The sequence below is a fragment of the Halyomorpha halys genome, unplaced genomic scaffold, assembly GCF_000696795.3.
Source record: "Halyomorpha halys isolate HHAL.00 unplaced genomic scaffold, Hhal_1.1 Scaffold173.1, whole genome shotgun sequence".
Classification (NCBI taxonomy): Eukaryota; Metazoa; Arthropoda; class Insecta; order Hemiptera; family Pentatomidae; genus Halyomorpha; species Halyomorpha halys.
This window is the reverse complement of record NW_027108878.1, coordinates 1,134,358-1,149,541: the sequence shown is the minus strand read 5'-3', so window position 1 is coordinate 1,149,541 and position 15,184 is coordinate 1,134,358. Positions and strand designations below refer to the sequence as shown.

Sequence of the window (15,184 nt, the reverse complement as noted above, 5' to 3'; positions counted from 1 at the left end):
ATAAACAGTTGATTTTGTAAACATGTCGTAATATACTACTGTTAAAAACATGTAAACTGGTAACTATTAAATAACCAAGTCTTTGGTGTCATATTGTTATTTTTTATTCAATTTTTTTTTTTTTTTTTCAAGACTTTCAAACCTATCAAAAATATTTTGAGCTTTTAACAGTTACCATTTAAATTAATTTGTACTTAAAAAAAGAAAAGTTAAAGAAAATGAACTATTCTAGTTTGTCTACTTAGTCCATTTACTTATATTTAGATTACAATTTTCATGAAACATTGAAGTATTTATAAATTGAATCTTTTCGTAACCCAAGAGAAGTATAAATTCTCAACTTTTCAATTCATTTTGTTTTTTGATACTCCTTCAGTCTTGGCTCGGGGTAAAAAAAAACTTGCCCTCATTCGAAGGGGCCCCTGGAGAGAGCATGCTCTTTCAACTTGACTCTTGGCTCCTTCCTGCATGCCCTCTCCCTCGGCCTCTGAACAACCAATCAGTCCTCCAGATCAAGGTATGGTAGCTCGACTCCTCAGCAGGAGTCTGAGACGGCATGAGATCCTGGGAGTCACAAGGACGCCGTGGCGGTGAAGTTCTGGCGCCTTTTGAGGACTCGGTTCCGGTGGAGGTCGGACTTGTGACAGACTACAACAGTGCCACCCGCCTGCTGTTGGCCCTGGCCCTTGCTATTGCTGCCTCCAATCAGTGTCCCGATCATCTTTGTCACGGAGAACTTGCGGCTCTTGCTGCCCACTTGGCCTCTGGTCTCGTTGAGTAGGGTCTCGAAGGCGTGATAGAGGTCCGCACTGTTTTCAGCCACGGATACCTCGTAAAATTGGCACCCATTCCTCAAAGCTGCGCTCCTACCTTCAGTTTCGTCAACCTGCGCAGAAAAGAACACATTTTTGTTTAATAATCTTCATCATAAATAATAATGGAGTATTTATTAAATCTATTTTTTTTTAATTGTTCATTTAGGTTAGATTTTCAGCAATTATTGATAGTTAAAGGCTGTAAAATAGACTTTTAGATGGGAATTGGTCAATAAGTTATAGACGTTCCATGCATTTTTTTATAATATAGCTGAATTGGAATCGATTGATTATGGAAAATTATACAAGTTGTATTCTAAATTTGTAATTAGATCACAGCGAGGCAAAAGTGTATGTTTGAAAGGCAACCTGATTCGGCGAACGATTCAGTCAATTCCAATAATCTTGTGTCGACAGAACGAAATTAGTACCTACTTTTTTTCAACTTTCAACGATGAACGGCGCCAGTCGTGTTGCAAAAGACCTTCCAGATCGTTCTCAATTTTACTTAAGTGTAAACGCGGTACAATAAGATCTCGCCGGAAGAAAGCTGGTCCATTTTAAATAGGTCTGGTTGCATATCGATAATGAGAGCGGAGAAATTTGCAGATAAAGCGTGAAAGTGACCGCTACGAATTCGTGTTTATTAACCTTATCTGCTGTTTGCCTTAAATGGGTCAGGTGCTAAATGATGCACCCAGATTTTTTTATTTTACTTTTTCTATACTCAATTACTTGTCAAATTATGTTTTTTTTTAAAGGCAACAGTAACTTTCTCCCGATATGGATCATATCCCTATTAGTGAGCTTGGGCAAAAACAGGTTCAACAGATAATTTAAGAGCTGCTCGGAAATATCTTGACATTTACCTCTCTTAAGTGTTCCAGATCAGCTTTGTTTCCTAGGAGCGCAACAGGAACGGATGTGACTGAGCGAAGTTTCTGCAGATTTTCCAAGGCTTCGACAGCGTACTGGAATGATTGCCTGTCCGTTATAGAATAGACAATTATGCAGCCATCTGCCCATTGGACTTGTTCAATTGGAAAACTGGAGTCTCTCTGAAAATAAAAATAAAATTGCAGATGTAGCGAATGCTCTGATCTTTGTATTCCATAATATTATATTTTAAAATAAATGGAGCATCAAGAAATAATTTTTATACTTAATATTGCTAATAATATATTATAACAAAACATATCCTTACCGTTTCGCCTGAAACGTCGATAATTTCAACTTCGACTGGGGAATTGTTGATCGTGACTGTCTGTCGGTAAAGAAGGTCTGCAAAAAAAAAAAAAAAAAAAGATAAAATATACACGTCATTGTAGATAAATTGTACAAATTAGCATCGTGGCTGAATGGAGGCAATTCTTAAGAGGAAAAAATAACATGTGGGGTCTGGCCTGTGGTCATTTAGTGCTTTGTGAATGGGACCACGTGCACATTTCCATGCCATGCGCCACTTTGCCGCATCATAAGATATTTCAGCTTCCCATTTATACTGGAATGACATTAATTCTGGACCCGTGTGTTGACGGTTCTTAAGATCTACCTGTTACGTTATATTATTATGAGATATCTCATAATAATGGAAATTAACTGTATTTGATTTAAAATTCTCGGAGTACTGTTCAAGGTACACAGCATCAAAGAACCTTCGGTTTCTCGATGTAAATTTGTTCTGAACAGCAATTTTTTTGCCACGTACCTACTTCAAATAGAATATTTTTTAATATAATTTCTTAATGCGACACGAATTTCCTGATTTTTTTTCATCTGTCCTAGCTCTATTTAATATTTACATTACGTATATGTATATATTATAAGCATCCTTCTAGCATTCGAAAGGTATTTAGAACATAAAAATAAACGGTTCTATCTTAGTCCATCATAATGAGCTCGAGATATGCCGTACCTCAAGGTGACAAAAACACATCCTTTCCGGACCACTTTAGTGAAAAGATCTTTGTTAAGCATTAAAAAAAGAAAGAATAAATAACAGCTGAGCCTCGGGTTTAAGAGCCTGAGGAATGCATGATTATTTCAAGATGTTCTATTTCAGTTTGGAACCCTCGAACCTACCTTACTCTACAGTGAGAGCACTTCAGTCCTTTATCTATGTTCCACATAGCTCGCGAGCCGAGGCGATAACTCCTAACCAATTTGGAGTCGGTTACGTTTGGCTTGGATCTATTTCGTGATCATTAAAATTGGATTATTATTTTTTTTTGTTTTTAGTACACGATGGATTGGGTTGACATGAAATGTTTTGTTGAAATAAGCTTGTATGATGTACATATTTTTTAAATTCTGGAATCCAAATCCTATACAACAGCCGTTCTGTGAAGCGATATTCGACATCAAATTGTTGAGTGTGGCATACAATAAAACAAAAGTCATAATGGACTGGGAATTATTTCCAATCGTCGTACTTCTTTCCGACTGAGAGACCTTAAGCGCAAGGCTTTTATTTATAGTAAACGTAGGTGTAAAAAACTGTGGGACTGGAAAGTCATTAGTTTTTTACTGCTAACTTGATAATTATAAAGAGTTGCAATGGTGGTTTTGTTTCGCTCACTGACTCTGACTTTAATGATCGAATTAAAAAAAAATTTCATAGTCCGGGTTCACGCCTGATCAACACTTTTTTTCTTTTTGAATACTACGTCTATTGGGATTAATTAAAACCCATTCATGTAACGGAAATTTGCTTTGTTCGAAAATATCAACGGTATTTTGATACTAGATTTCAGAAAAATGTTTACTAACTGATTTAATATTTTCCAAGTGTCATAATATATTAGGAATAAACGTTTGATGCATTTTGTTTTTTAAATGTTCCTAAGTATTTATTTCGTTGTAAAATTTCAGGCGCACCTTTTTTTCCTGTTTGTCTGGCAGGAGCTCGGGTCCCTATTTATCAACACACCTATATTTAAAGGTGAGAAATAACTGCTTATGATTTGTGTTGTTTATATAGGTTTGTTGTTTGTTTCTCATTTTATTTTTAATTAAAATAAATATTATACATAAAAATAAATATATTATCTTGTTGTTATCAAGTATAGTTTTAAGAAGGAACTGAATCGATTGGCATCTGAGGTAGGAAGTGACGACCCTTTCAAAGACGGACATAAATATAAAACTCCAGTTGTGTTAAATCAAGTTGTAAAAATAAATACAGGGACAAATGGATTAGCCAACGCGGCCTTAAATTCTCAATTTTAAAAATTGTTTATAATAATTATACGTTGAATTTTTTAAAATTTTATTTCACAGGATATTTGGATATTTTTATAATTTCAAGGATTTATGAAAGAAAGATCGTAGATGATTAGCACCTGAATCCTAATGACCTCTACATTTTGAAGCACGCGGAACAAGCCTTTTTTTGTTTTGTTTTAATTAATGAACAATAGCCTCAAACACTCAGGGTTTATTGTACGCAGTCGATGAAACAAACAACTCATTATGACGGGATGGGTTTTTAATCACATGTTAAAATGAGGTGCATAAAATGTTGGCCCATTGTGGCTCAGCTACGAGGAACAGCTCACAAAGACGAGGTGGATTTTAAATCTCATGTCCTTCCCTTAACCGGAAAGGGATTGTTCTCAGGGGTTCATTGTTATGAGAACAATTCGACCGTTGTGGACCCATGGAATCCATTAAAATATTTCGGATCGCAACGTTAAGTAGGGAATTATATGAAACCCGTACACCTGATATATTAATACCATAGTAATATATTAGTACCTAATGATACATATAATATATAGGAAGTGGTGACCCTTTTATTATATATATACATATATATATATATATATATGTGTGTGTGTGTGTGTTGCTATGGGTAGATAGAGGTCGATATTTTGAAAGTTAAGGGATTAATGAGGGAAGACGATACGGGTCGCGGACAAAAAAACGGTACTTGAAGGGCAAAGTAACTATTTACTTCGAGTCGATATTTAGACTATAATAATAGGTCTTCTTCAAGGCGCAATTGAGCAGTCAGCTGTGACATGAGAAAAGAAAAATGAAAAAAAAGAGAAAAAAGAAATGAAAAACAAACAAACTCATTTTCCTTTAACGTGGGTTGAAACGATGATTTCAAATACATAGGCAGTATTATTGCTATACGAGTACTCTTTTTTTGACCACCTTCAGATATCTTTTTTCAAATATAGACATAATAATCTTTCAATGTGATAGTTAATAGATAAGTATTATGCTCTGCCCATTATACCAGGTATGACAAAACAAAAACCTTGGAATGACAAATACTAACATATTAACATGTTAGTTTTTTTTTTTGTTTTAAATATGAACCATGTTGTTATTGAAGTCAGCTATCCTCATTAACACTTGACACAGAATGACTGTTTCGTGGCTGTTTACCCGACCGGATGTCCGCGACCTTACCCGCAAATAGACTGATGGCTGCCGGAAAATAGGCGCCAGAAAGTTGCGCGGTCGGTGAGTTGCCTCAGGTGTCTCCATCTCAGCCAGGGGGAAGGTCCACTTTTTTTTTTTTATATTTAAAGAGACTCTGTGCAACTCTGGTAAGAAAGCTACCGCGACCTGGCGCCGACGGCTGGAACCAGGAAGGCTCTCTCCATTCTCCGACTCGTTTCCAACTGGTCCTTCAGGATCGAAGAGATGGGAATAGACTACAGTTGTCGGCTATATGTGACGCGTGCTGTGATATATAGCTGCTAAACCAAGTAGTTTAATTTAGATGATGATGCCTCGGCGGGAAAATATGCGGCCAACTTTATAACATTCCACACTTTTGCACATTTAATTGTGGGAGAGGGAAAAGGGTGATAAATATAGAACTGTCCGATTAAATTGGGCTGGGGTGACTCCAGGTTGTATTTTAAGCTAATACACATTCCGTTAAATTGAGTACACTGTACCCTAGTTCTGGGGTTTTAAAATATTTAATATTTCGAAGTAAATTCGTTAAGGATTATTTTAAAACGATGAAAGATAATGGTGAAGTAAAAAGAACAGTAATATTAATTAATGGTTATTTGTATAACTAAAAGCTAACAGATCATACGTGAACATATCTTTAATGTTTAGAGAACTTAATCATCATTTAGACCTACGAGTGCAAGCAAGTTCGTAACTTAAACTTTTTAATAAACATGATTTTATTGTGTAACGATGAGCTAATTATTTTTATTCACGTGTTTATGTTTTATTATGTAACCGAAAAAATAATTAAATAATTTATTATTAATTATTACTAGTTCATGGAGAATAATCACGGAATGAAATAAATAAAGATAATGTTTTATGTTTTTTCATAGTGACGTTTTCCTTATTATTTGTAGTTGATAATCTACTCAAAGTTAGCATTAGCTGTTGGCTAAGACTGAAAATTATTTTTGAAAAGCTACTGTACAGATTTGAGGTTGATTTTTTTTTTGTAGCAACATGAAGAGTTTTTATATCTAAACAATTAATCTTCCTATTTTATTCACGTTAATTGAGAGAAACGCGCCACACCTAACGCACAAGTTTTAATCCGTATTAAATCGACGTGACATACTTTCCTGTGATTTGTCACAGTGAAGTTACATTTACAACGCGTTGCGGTGTTACGTAGCAGTGGACTGATCCACGCTCTGCTATACTTTCTAAATTGATGTGCCCCAAGCGGTTTTTTTGCTGTATTAGCTCTTTGTGTGCTTGGCTTTCTTAGGGTGTTTAAAATTTTCTTTTCTTCTGTTTGAAAGTGATTATTATAACAGATACGAATTGTAAAACGTGGCCACTTAACTTGGAACTATCAGACTACTACATTAGGATTATCCATGGACTGTATTCAGTTCTATTCATAGTTGCTGAGCGGCACCCACACATCTGCGCACGTATGTGCACAAATAGTGCCTCCTCTATGGGCTAGCCACGAGGTATTTGAAAACACGGTGATTTTTCAAGATTTTTTTTTCGTTTCGTATAAACGTCAACATGAATCCTGTTTACTGGATTTCCATTCATAGCTTTGTAAGTTATTTAGGAAAAAAAATTTTTATTCTAAAATTCTTTTTAATAGTTCACAAATATGTTCTTTTATTCATGTTTGAGGTTTTCAATGTGTATTTAATTTGAAATAGTATCTTTTTACATTTAAGAGCTTTAAATTCTTTTTAAATATGTTGTTTCAACTGGATATACCTCCTTGATTGATTTCAGTAAATTCTGAAAGTTCGCCTCTTCCGCTTTTATAAATATAATAGGTTATACAAGGTGTTCTAAACCAGTTTTTTTTTATTGAAACTATATTAATAGTTCCCTTTCCATGTAAATTTTTGACATAATTATGGTCCTAATTTGATGTAAGTCTATGTTCTACAAAGTAATTTGTTTTTAAATGCTGGCACTTGGGTGGGAAATCAATAATTAATGCACGGGTCCCTTGTGTTAGTGAATATTAATATTCATGGGGACTTTCTTTTTCTTAATTTGATATTAAATGTTATATTTTATAAGGTAGTTAGCGAAAATGATATGCTTACCTGTATTCGATCGATATTCGCCGATGTATCTCCTCGTTAGGTAGCGTACAGTCAAGGCTGAAACAATAAAAAAATATTATAATTCAATTTTTATTTATTTGTAAATTTATTCTAAAACACATTAATTTAATATAATAAAGTATGACGAGAAAAGAAAGTGGAAACAAGAAGCGCCAGTTAAAGCGATGCCCTTTTATTAACGTGGCGCGGGACCAAGGAGAAGCAATGCTTTGACGTCCGCGCTTCTCATCTTGGGCTGTTGAGTAACTAGCAGTTTATTTATATACAGGATTTATTTTGTATTTTAAAAAAAATTTTAAATCTTTTTTTACACCTTTTTTCATAAATAAAGTTAACCGAGAGTCTACGAAAGGAAACTTGTGTATTGTAAATTAGCACTGTGACATCTAGAACAGTGTGCATATAAAATAACCCCGAAAAACTGAACTATTTTAAGTGATTCGTAAAAAGCTTTAGTTTGATGATGAATACTCTATACGAGGCGAACGAGTAAAGAGCATAAAAGCAAACACACCTGAAGATTTTTCAGATGAGGACACCTTCTTGAAATGTTGCCATGAAATACACAACTGCTATTTCAATAAACAAATTATTACGTAATACATAAGTTTCAAGTGTTGAATCGATTACCTCATTATCTGGATATGAAACGGAAAATGACTGTACTAAATCATAAATAATCATAGGAGAGCGGATTTGCATAAATATTTTTATTACTAAAGGAAAACCTTGAACCTTTTCCAATAAAGATTACTTCTGCCAAAAAGAAAAAAACTAATAAGACAAAAAACAATAGTTAATCTTGACTTCTGGCAAGAGCGAGTAACGCAATACTATTTCATCAACCCTCAGATCAGATTCTGTTTTTCATGATTGGGGAAATCTCGCGAAAATAGGATTACTGACAGATATCAGTATGACTAGATAGTTGTATGGAGGTGCTCGTAAGTTGAGTCAACAAGAAGATCTTTGGGATTGCCAGCTAACCTAAGGAACGCTCGTTATGTTTTGGTATCGCTAAATATTTGCATGAAGGTGCATAAAGGAACCTTGTGTTCAAGATTATATTTTCTAAAGTGATTTTTCCGGTCTATTTTGCATCGATAAAATATTTCTTTGCTTAAAGTGTCATTATGTCCAACGTCTCATTCGGTTATTGTAGCCCGCAGGTTTTTCACATGCTTACATCCACGCCTGACCCTCCGTATGGCTTACAAGTTCATCACTAATGAGGAAAGATGTACTACAGAGGTACGTGATTCTATTTATAGAAAGGTTCGTGCTGTATTTATAGGGGAAGAGCCGACGCCACTGAGTCACACAGGGTATCAGTTAAGAAACCGGTTGTTGAGAGTGGGGAGGAAAAGGAAGGAAGGCAGACAGATTTCAATGAAGAAACTGAGCTCTATCTGCGGCCCCGGTCTCAAGTAAGATCGAGCATGAGTGAATTTGTCACTACAGAAATTTTAATTTTCAGCTTCTTCATGCATATAAATCCAAACTCATAGTTCTATTGGGCTTCGGCCATGTTTGTGGCATTAAGCTTCGTGAGGTCAGCAACGCATAATACAAACTAAACCTTAAGCTACTTCTTTATTCACTTGATCTGCTCAGTTATCCATGGAAGCTGAGTTGTTAATAAAATATTAAAGATATTTTTTGCTAAGTACTTTATAATTATACGTTTACTGACTCCTTTAATGATATAATAACTTGGCTTCTAATTTTTATTAGGCTGCTATTTCTTTGCTGCGATATCGTGCACTTTTAAGGTAACCCTGCACATGCTCAAGCTTTTTTAGCTTAGTAGCTACTAGCACTACCTTTAGAGGACCGTGGATGAAATACCGAGGAGGCTTCTGATTAGAACTCAACCTTTGTCTGATATTCGTTCTAGCACAAAATACTCAAGCATGCAAGAGCATGTGGTGCCACCTCAAACAACGAATATATTTTCGTTATTATTCTAATAAATTTTTTTTAAAGAATATATTGCTTTTTTTGGTTTTCGATCGTATCAGTAATTAGAGGCATCGTTCAAGTAAAGATTTCAACTTCTTAGATGGATTGATATCTGCTTCAGTTCTTTGGCTTGATATTTTTAACAAAATGAGATTTATTAGGAAACAATAATAATTTAAACAACGAGTGATGGTTATGCTCCATTGGCTTACAATATACTGCCTTATTTTAATCAACATTCCATAAATCAACATTTTATATTAAATTAAAAAATGATATACTTTTTCAATAAACAATTCTTAATTGAAGTATAATACAATATTCTATAAGCTATAACTTTTTCAATGAATATAACACCAATCGATGATATAATTCAGCCAAAAATGATAAAGTTAACTAATAAAATAAAAATATAATTTCAAATTGTTTATTAAAGCGGATCTTTAAGGAACAGATTTTATTTTCATACTCTGTATTTAATATCGAAGTCATTAAAATAAATGTTTACATTTTTAATGATATCTGGAATTGATCTTTAGATTGTATGACTGCTATGTCATATTTTATTGTTACAAAAAAGCGTTTTTTTTTTTTTTATTACTTCTGCAAACATTATTTTGTAATGACTATTTATTTGTCCTACATCTTAACATAAATTTTAATCTAATAAATCTTAAAAATAAAAAGTGACTTATAAGATAGTTACCTGATTTCCCAACGCTAATCATTCCGAGGACAACAATCCTTACTCGAGATGTGTTATTGGAAACCTTTTCTTCTGTTTTCATTTTCTGTTAACATAATTTACATTGTTAAAGTGGTTTGATAAATTTTAAAAACATATAAAAAAATATGGTAGTGATGCCTACATAATGTGCATATTACATCCTTTTCGCGTTAGTCTATATATGTGTAGTGTAATTTAAGTGTATAATTCAGATCTTAAAAAATATTCTGTGGTTTCTAACCACTTTCAAAAATCTCAAGTTACTACAGATCCGTTTCAGTTTAGAATGTCTTTTTTATTTTTTCCCTTCTCACCCTACTTACATATTTTTTAATGAGTTAAAAAAAAAATATAATGATGAACAAGCGCTTAAAAAATATAATTGGTTTTTGTGGAAAACCTAATATGAAATTTCAGACTTATTACAAGGCCAACTAAGCGTGGGATCTTTTATTAATTTGCTTAACGATACTGAATTATTATATTTTTAATTAGTTTTTATTTTATCAAAGAGTTGATTGCTGTGGTGAAATTCATTGTTTATTGATATATTTAAAAGGTTTATGAAATTGTAATAGGAGATGATTCCTTCAGGATTTTTAAAAGACAAGTGTTTTTTGTAATTGCTGCTATTTTTAGTCGTGGTAATACCGCTCTAGTTAAAACGATGCAGCAAATATTGTGGTTAATCTGGACCGTTTTATAGATAAATATCCTCACCAAGTTAGTAATGGTTAGAATTTATGGGAGACTATTTTAATGTTAGTTGCTATGGTTAGTGTTAGTAATTAAGCTCTATAAATTCCTCGACTCACGGCATGCCATTCGAAGAGAAGGCTCTTTAGGTACGCCCTGCACTCTGGTTTTAAGTTATCAAACATACCACGGATAAGGCCCCTGAAACTGTATAAAAAAGAAATTAATTCAGAATTTTCCATAGTTTTCTACTTATTATTTTTTTTTTTTAAATAACTTATATTATTCTGATTATATTATGACTAGAATCCTTGTTGATAGGACATGAAAGCTCATTTTTTTTTTTATTGCTATATGAAAGAATATTTTATAACAAGCTTGAGCAATTGCACTTACGCAACGGACGATTTGTTATAAGTAAAATTCGCCTACATTACGAGCCATTTTTTCATCCAATAATTTAGTTATGGTAAGACAGAGTAATTGATGATCTTTTACGCTTTTTCGTTATCGAATGCTTTAAATAGATCTTAGGCAATGACTAGAATTATGTTGCGTAGAATATATTAAACTTATTTTTGCATCTATTTTTTATTCGCTGTTAGAAACCCTTAACGAAAATTTTCTTTTCGAAGCTGATTGTGCCTCGATGTAATCTGTACCAATTGACATGTTAGATCCTTCTAAATGTTGATCAGCTAGCCTTCACTAACTAGAGAGTACACCCATGACCTTTTGCAGAGTGAGGAAATAGATCTGGCACCGGTTCATGTCTTACCTTCTTCAAGTCATTCCCTTCTCTCTGGGAATTTTCATCAAATAAATATATACCTGTATGTTAACTACCTGTCATAATGTATATAACTTTACTGCCTTCATTAAATATATCGAAATTTCAGCAATTTTTTTATTGTGATTGCCGAAACTGTGCCTGAGGAATTAGGCTTTGAATTCTGGGCAAGGATCAGCTTCGTTAACTATGGGAGTAAAAATTAGTCTGTTTTAATTAGGTAGAGATGAATTTTAGTACGCAATTATTGTTTGTTCTATTTTTTACAGATATTCAAGACGGAATCCCTACAGGACTCACTTATAAAAGTATAAATCTAGAGAGGGAGGATTTTTTTCATTTTTATATTTCTTCATTGCCAGATCGACCTAATGAGTCTTAATTAGTTATTATAACAATTATATTTTAAGAATTGGTAATGTGGGAGTCATTTACAACATTATAATTATTGAATGATTTTAATTAATAAAAATGAATTATTAAAAAAAAAATTATATCATAGATATGATGGTGGTATTAGTAGCGTAACTTGGACAAGGGTCGAAATTGGTTTGTTTTTTTTATACGGTGTATTATACTGAAATTCTGAATTATAAAATTTGTTTTATAAATTTAACAAAAATACTAACTATTAATTAGCATATATTGTGGATTAGGCACTGGGACAAACCATTGCCATTCACTAATATCCAGTCCTGCTGAGCCAAGCAGTTTTAATTTTCTAACTGTTGGAAGCAGAGTTCCTTCTCCTTAGTCTAGATCTGCCGCTGGACAGATGACCCGTAGCCCGGTCTCTCTTGGCAACCTACGTCGTTTTTTGAAGCTGCCAGATTAGATCGGAATCCAGAACCGAAATAACTACTAGCCAACAATCTAGATAAAAAACATCTTAGCATCTTAAAGGGTACCGAAGCTTTCAGTTTTGCCACGTGCTTGTTCTTAGTACTTATTATAAATGTATTTTCATAATCAATCTTTATTTGTTAATTAGAGTGTTTGGTAATTTGCATTAGATGATAGAAAAACGAAGAAAACAGTGGTGGAATCGTTTTTATGAGGTTTAAATTCCTTTGAATTTAATATTCAAATAATAATTCAATATTCAAAGCAAAACCCTACCACTGCTTAGAATTAGTTGGGGTAGTCATATAAAAAAAAAAAAAAGAAAAGAAAAAAGTCTGTGGTTAGATGGCAAAATGTTATTAGTTACTTCTTATCAAAAAACATTTTCAGATGCGTTCTGTGGATTAGACTTAGATGTTATAGATTTCCTACAATGATTTCTCACTAACAAGTACTTGAATATTTTTGCTATGTTAACATGAACGAAGAAGATTCCGAAATGAGAAGATCCCCTCAGAGGAAAAAGTAACTTATAACATTTTAACTTCTGAGCACAGATACAATTATGCAAGTACAGTGTAATGTATGGATTTAAATTCATTTGTTTCATATTTTAACATTCTATTATCACATTGATTTTTTTTTCTTGTTCATTGGTCATAATTTAATACATTTATATTGTTGTTACGTCTCTTAATGAAGGAAGATTCAAATCATTAGTTTTCTTTTACTTTTTTAAATATAAATTGGATGTAGGTACAATCTCAGCTGCAGAGCTTCATAAACATCAAAAACTTATTGGTGTATTATGATTTTGTAGACTAAGCAATTTTGAATATCGCTGTTAAGCTTGAATAGGGGCGCATCTGACATAAAAAAAAAATTGGTTTTATTTTGTTTTGGTTTAAAATAAAACCAAATTTTTTTTGTAATTAAATTTATTTATATTTTTAAATTTAAGCCACTTGGGTTATCAAAAAGTAACTACAGTTTACGGTTCAATTTATTGAATACATTAAATACATTTTACTTTGTTTTTAAACAGATCACTATTCAAGCCAAGCAGCGATATGAGGTTCAAAATTTCGCAATAGTTGTAATATGAACTGCGAGATATATAGGCAATAATATCTTTAACTTATGCGATCAGATTAATGATAAATATCCTTGAGTTAAGATTACAACTGATTATTTCTAATGAGCTATTTACTTTATTGCCTGTAATAATTAAGAAATATTTTGCTACTCACTCTCTCCGTCCTGCTTGAGAATTAAGAACTGTGGGAAGTGAACACGGACTCTGAAGAAGAGCCGAGTACAGTGTCGATGGGACTGGCACTACTCAAACACTCACTGACAGCTGGTACACTACTGATACCGCTAGCCGGCCCCCCTGTTCTTATAACCTCTCCAGTTCACGGGAGGGGGCGCGCTGGCGCCGAGCTGCTCGAGACGCCACTCCGCCGCGCGCCTTCCAATGGGAAGTATCCTATGTCCTTATCAGGGAGGATCGCGATCTATCTCGTCCTAGGGTAACGTCTTTCTTTATTCACTACTACTAAACATCAGAAGATTTTATTTGGCTATGAAAATATAATTTCCCCGCCTATTAAATATTCACAATTTGTTCTCATTTATAAATTTCATAAAAATTATAAAATGGCTTCGATTAACTTAAATCATAAAAAAAAGTGGTTAGATTTGTAATGACAGTGATTTTCTTCTAGTTCGCATGTTTTTAAAATCGTATCTAATGGAAAATAAGATTAAACAAAATTAATATGGAGATTATTAAAGGATCGTATATTTTCTGTTCATAATTTTATCAAAAATAAACCCATTTTACTTCCTAAACTAGTGAAATGTTTTCGTTATGCATTTTCCATTTCTTGTTTGTTCTGACTTATGACGAAACTAAAGAATTTAAGGAATTAATCTATTTAAAAAAATTTGATTACGATACATTTTGATGGCTGTTACGATAGGGTATTTATTGAACCCAAAATAAAAAAAACACATATGCTTGTAATTGCAATTGGAGTGATAATCTACTCACCTCAACCTTAGTAAAGAGTGATAGTACTGGGCGGATTAAAATTATTTTTTAGGTTATTTTAAAAAGATAAAACATTTTTATGTGGTAAAAGTAAATTATTTTAAACAAAGATAAGCGTTGTTTTACATCAAATTCAGGTTCTGATAGGTGTTATTTGTTTTCACTATAATATATCAAACATTCTTTCCTTTTACAGAAAATGTCTATATTTCTTTATGGCAAATACTATTAAAAATAATAAGGGATATTATTTTAAAAACTGTATATTTCCTGCTCATAGAATTTCACTTCCTAAACTACTGACCTATTTTTAGATGAAAAAAAAATTAGAAAATGTTTACAGGAATAGCAATATATTCATGTATACATTTTCTATTTCCTGTTTGTTCGTAAATCATGACGAACCTATATAATTCAGGAAAATAATCTATTTAAATAAATTAAATGTCGAGAAATTTGAATTGTTATTACTTGTTACCCTGGGGCACAACTTGAATCCATGCAAAAAACAAAAATTGCATTTGCAATTATTCAGTTTCCACGTCAGTAAAATGTAATTTATTTATTTATCTCTGCTAGAGCTTCGAAACATACAGAGGGGATTTGGCCTCGTTAGTAATAAGATAAAACAAAAAAAATTATACATGAATACAATGTATGCAAGAAATAAAGAAGAACAGAAAAAAATACGAAATAAAACATAACCAACAACGAAAAAAAAAAATGGTGCATGTTTTAAATGTA

The 15,184-nt window shown here is 32.8% G+C and overlaps 1 protein-coding gene across 2 annotated transcripts; it reads right to left on the bottom strand.

The window, feature by feature from the left end:
* Positions 1-421: 421 nt before the first annotated feature.
* Positions 422-13,760, bottom strand: LOC106679041 (ras-related and estrogen-regulated growth inhibitor-like protein). 2 transcript variants are annotated; one of them, XM_014417953.2, is made up of 7 exons: positions 13,635-13,760; positions 10,871-10,958; positions 10,035-10,119; positions 7,346-7,402; positions 2,020-2,096; positions 1,685-1,873; positions 422-886 (listed from the first exon to the last, which is right to left on the bottom strand). In XM_014417953.2, exons 2-7 carry the CDS (start codon positions 10,934-10,936, stop codon positions 572-574), a joined length of 789 nt encoding a protein of 262 aa, XP_014273439.1. In that variant the 5' UTR covers positions 10,937-10,958; positions 13,635-13,760; the 3' UTR covers positions 422-571. The 2 variants fall into 2 exon arrangements, with proteins under 2 accessions (XP_014273439.1, XP_014273440.1); XM_014417954.2 differs by lacking the exon at positions 10,871-10,958 and having other exon boundaries at positions 13,635-13,749.
* Between the last annotated feature and the right edge of the window lie 1,424 nt (positions 13,761-15,184).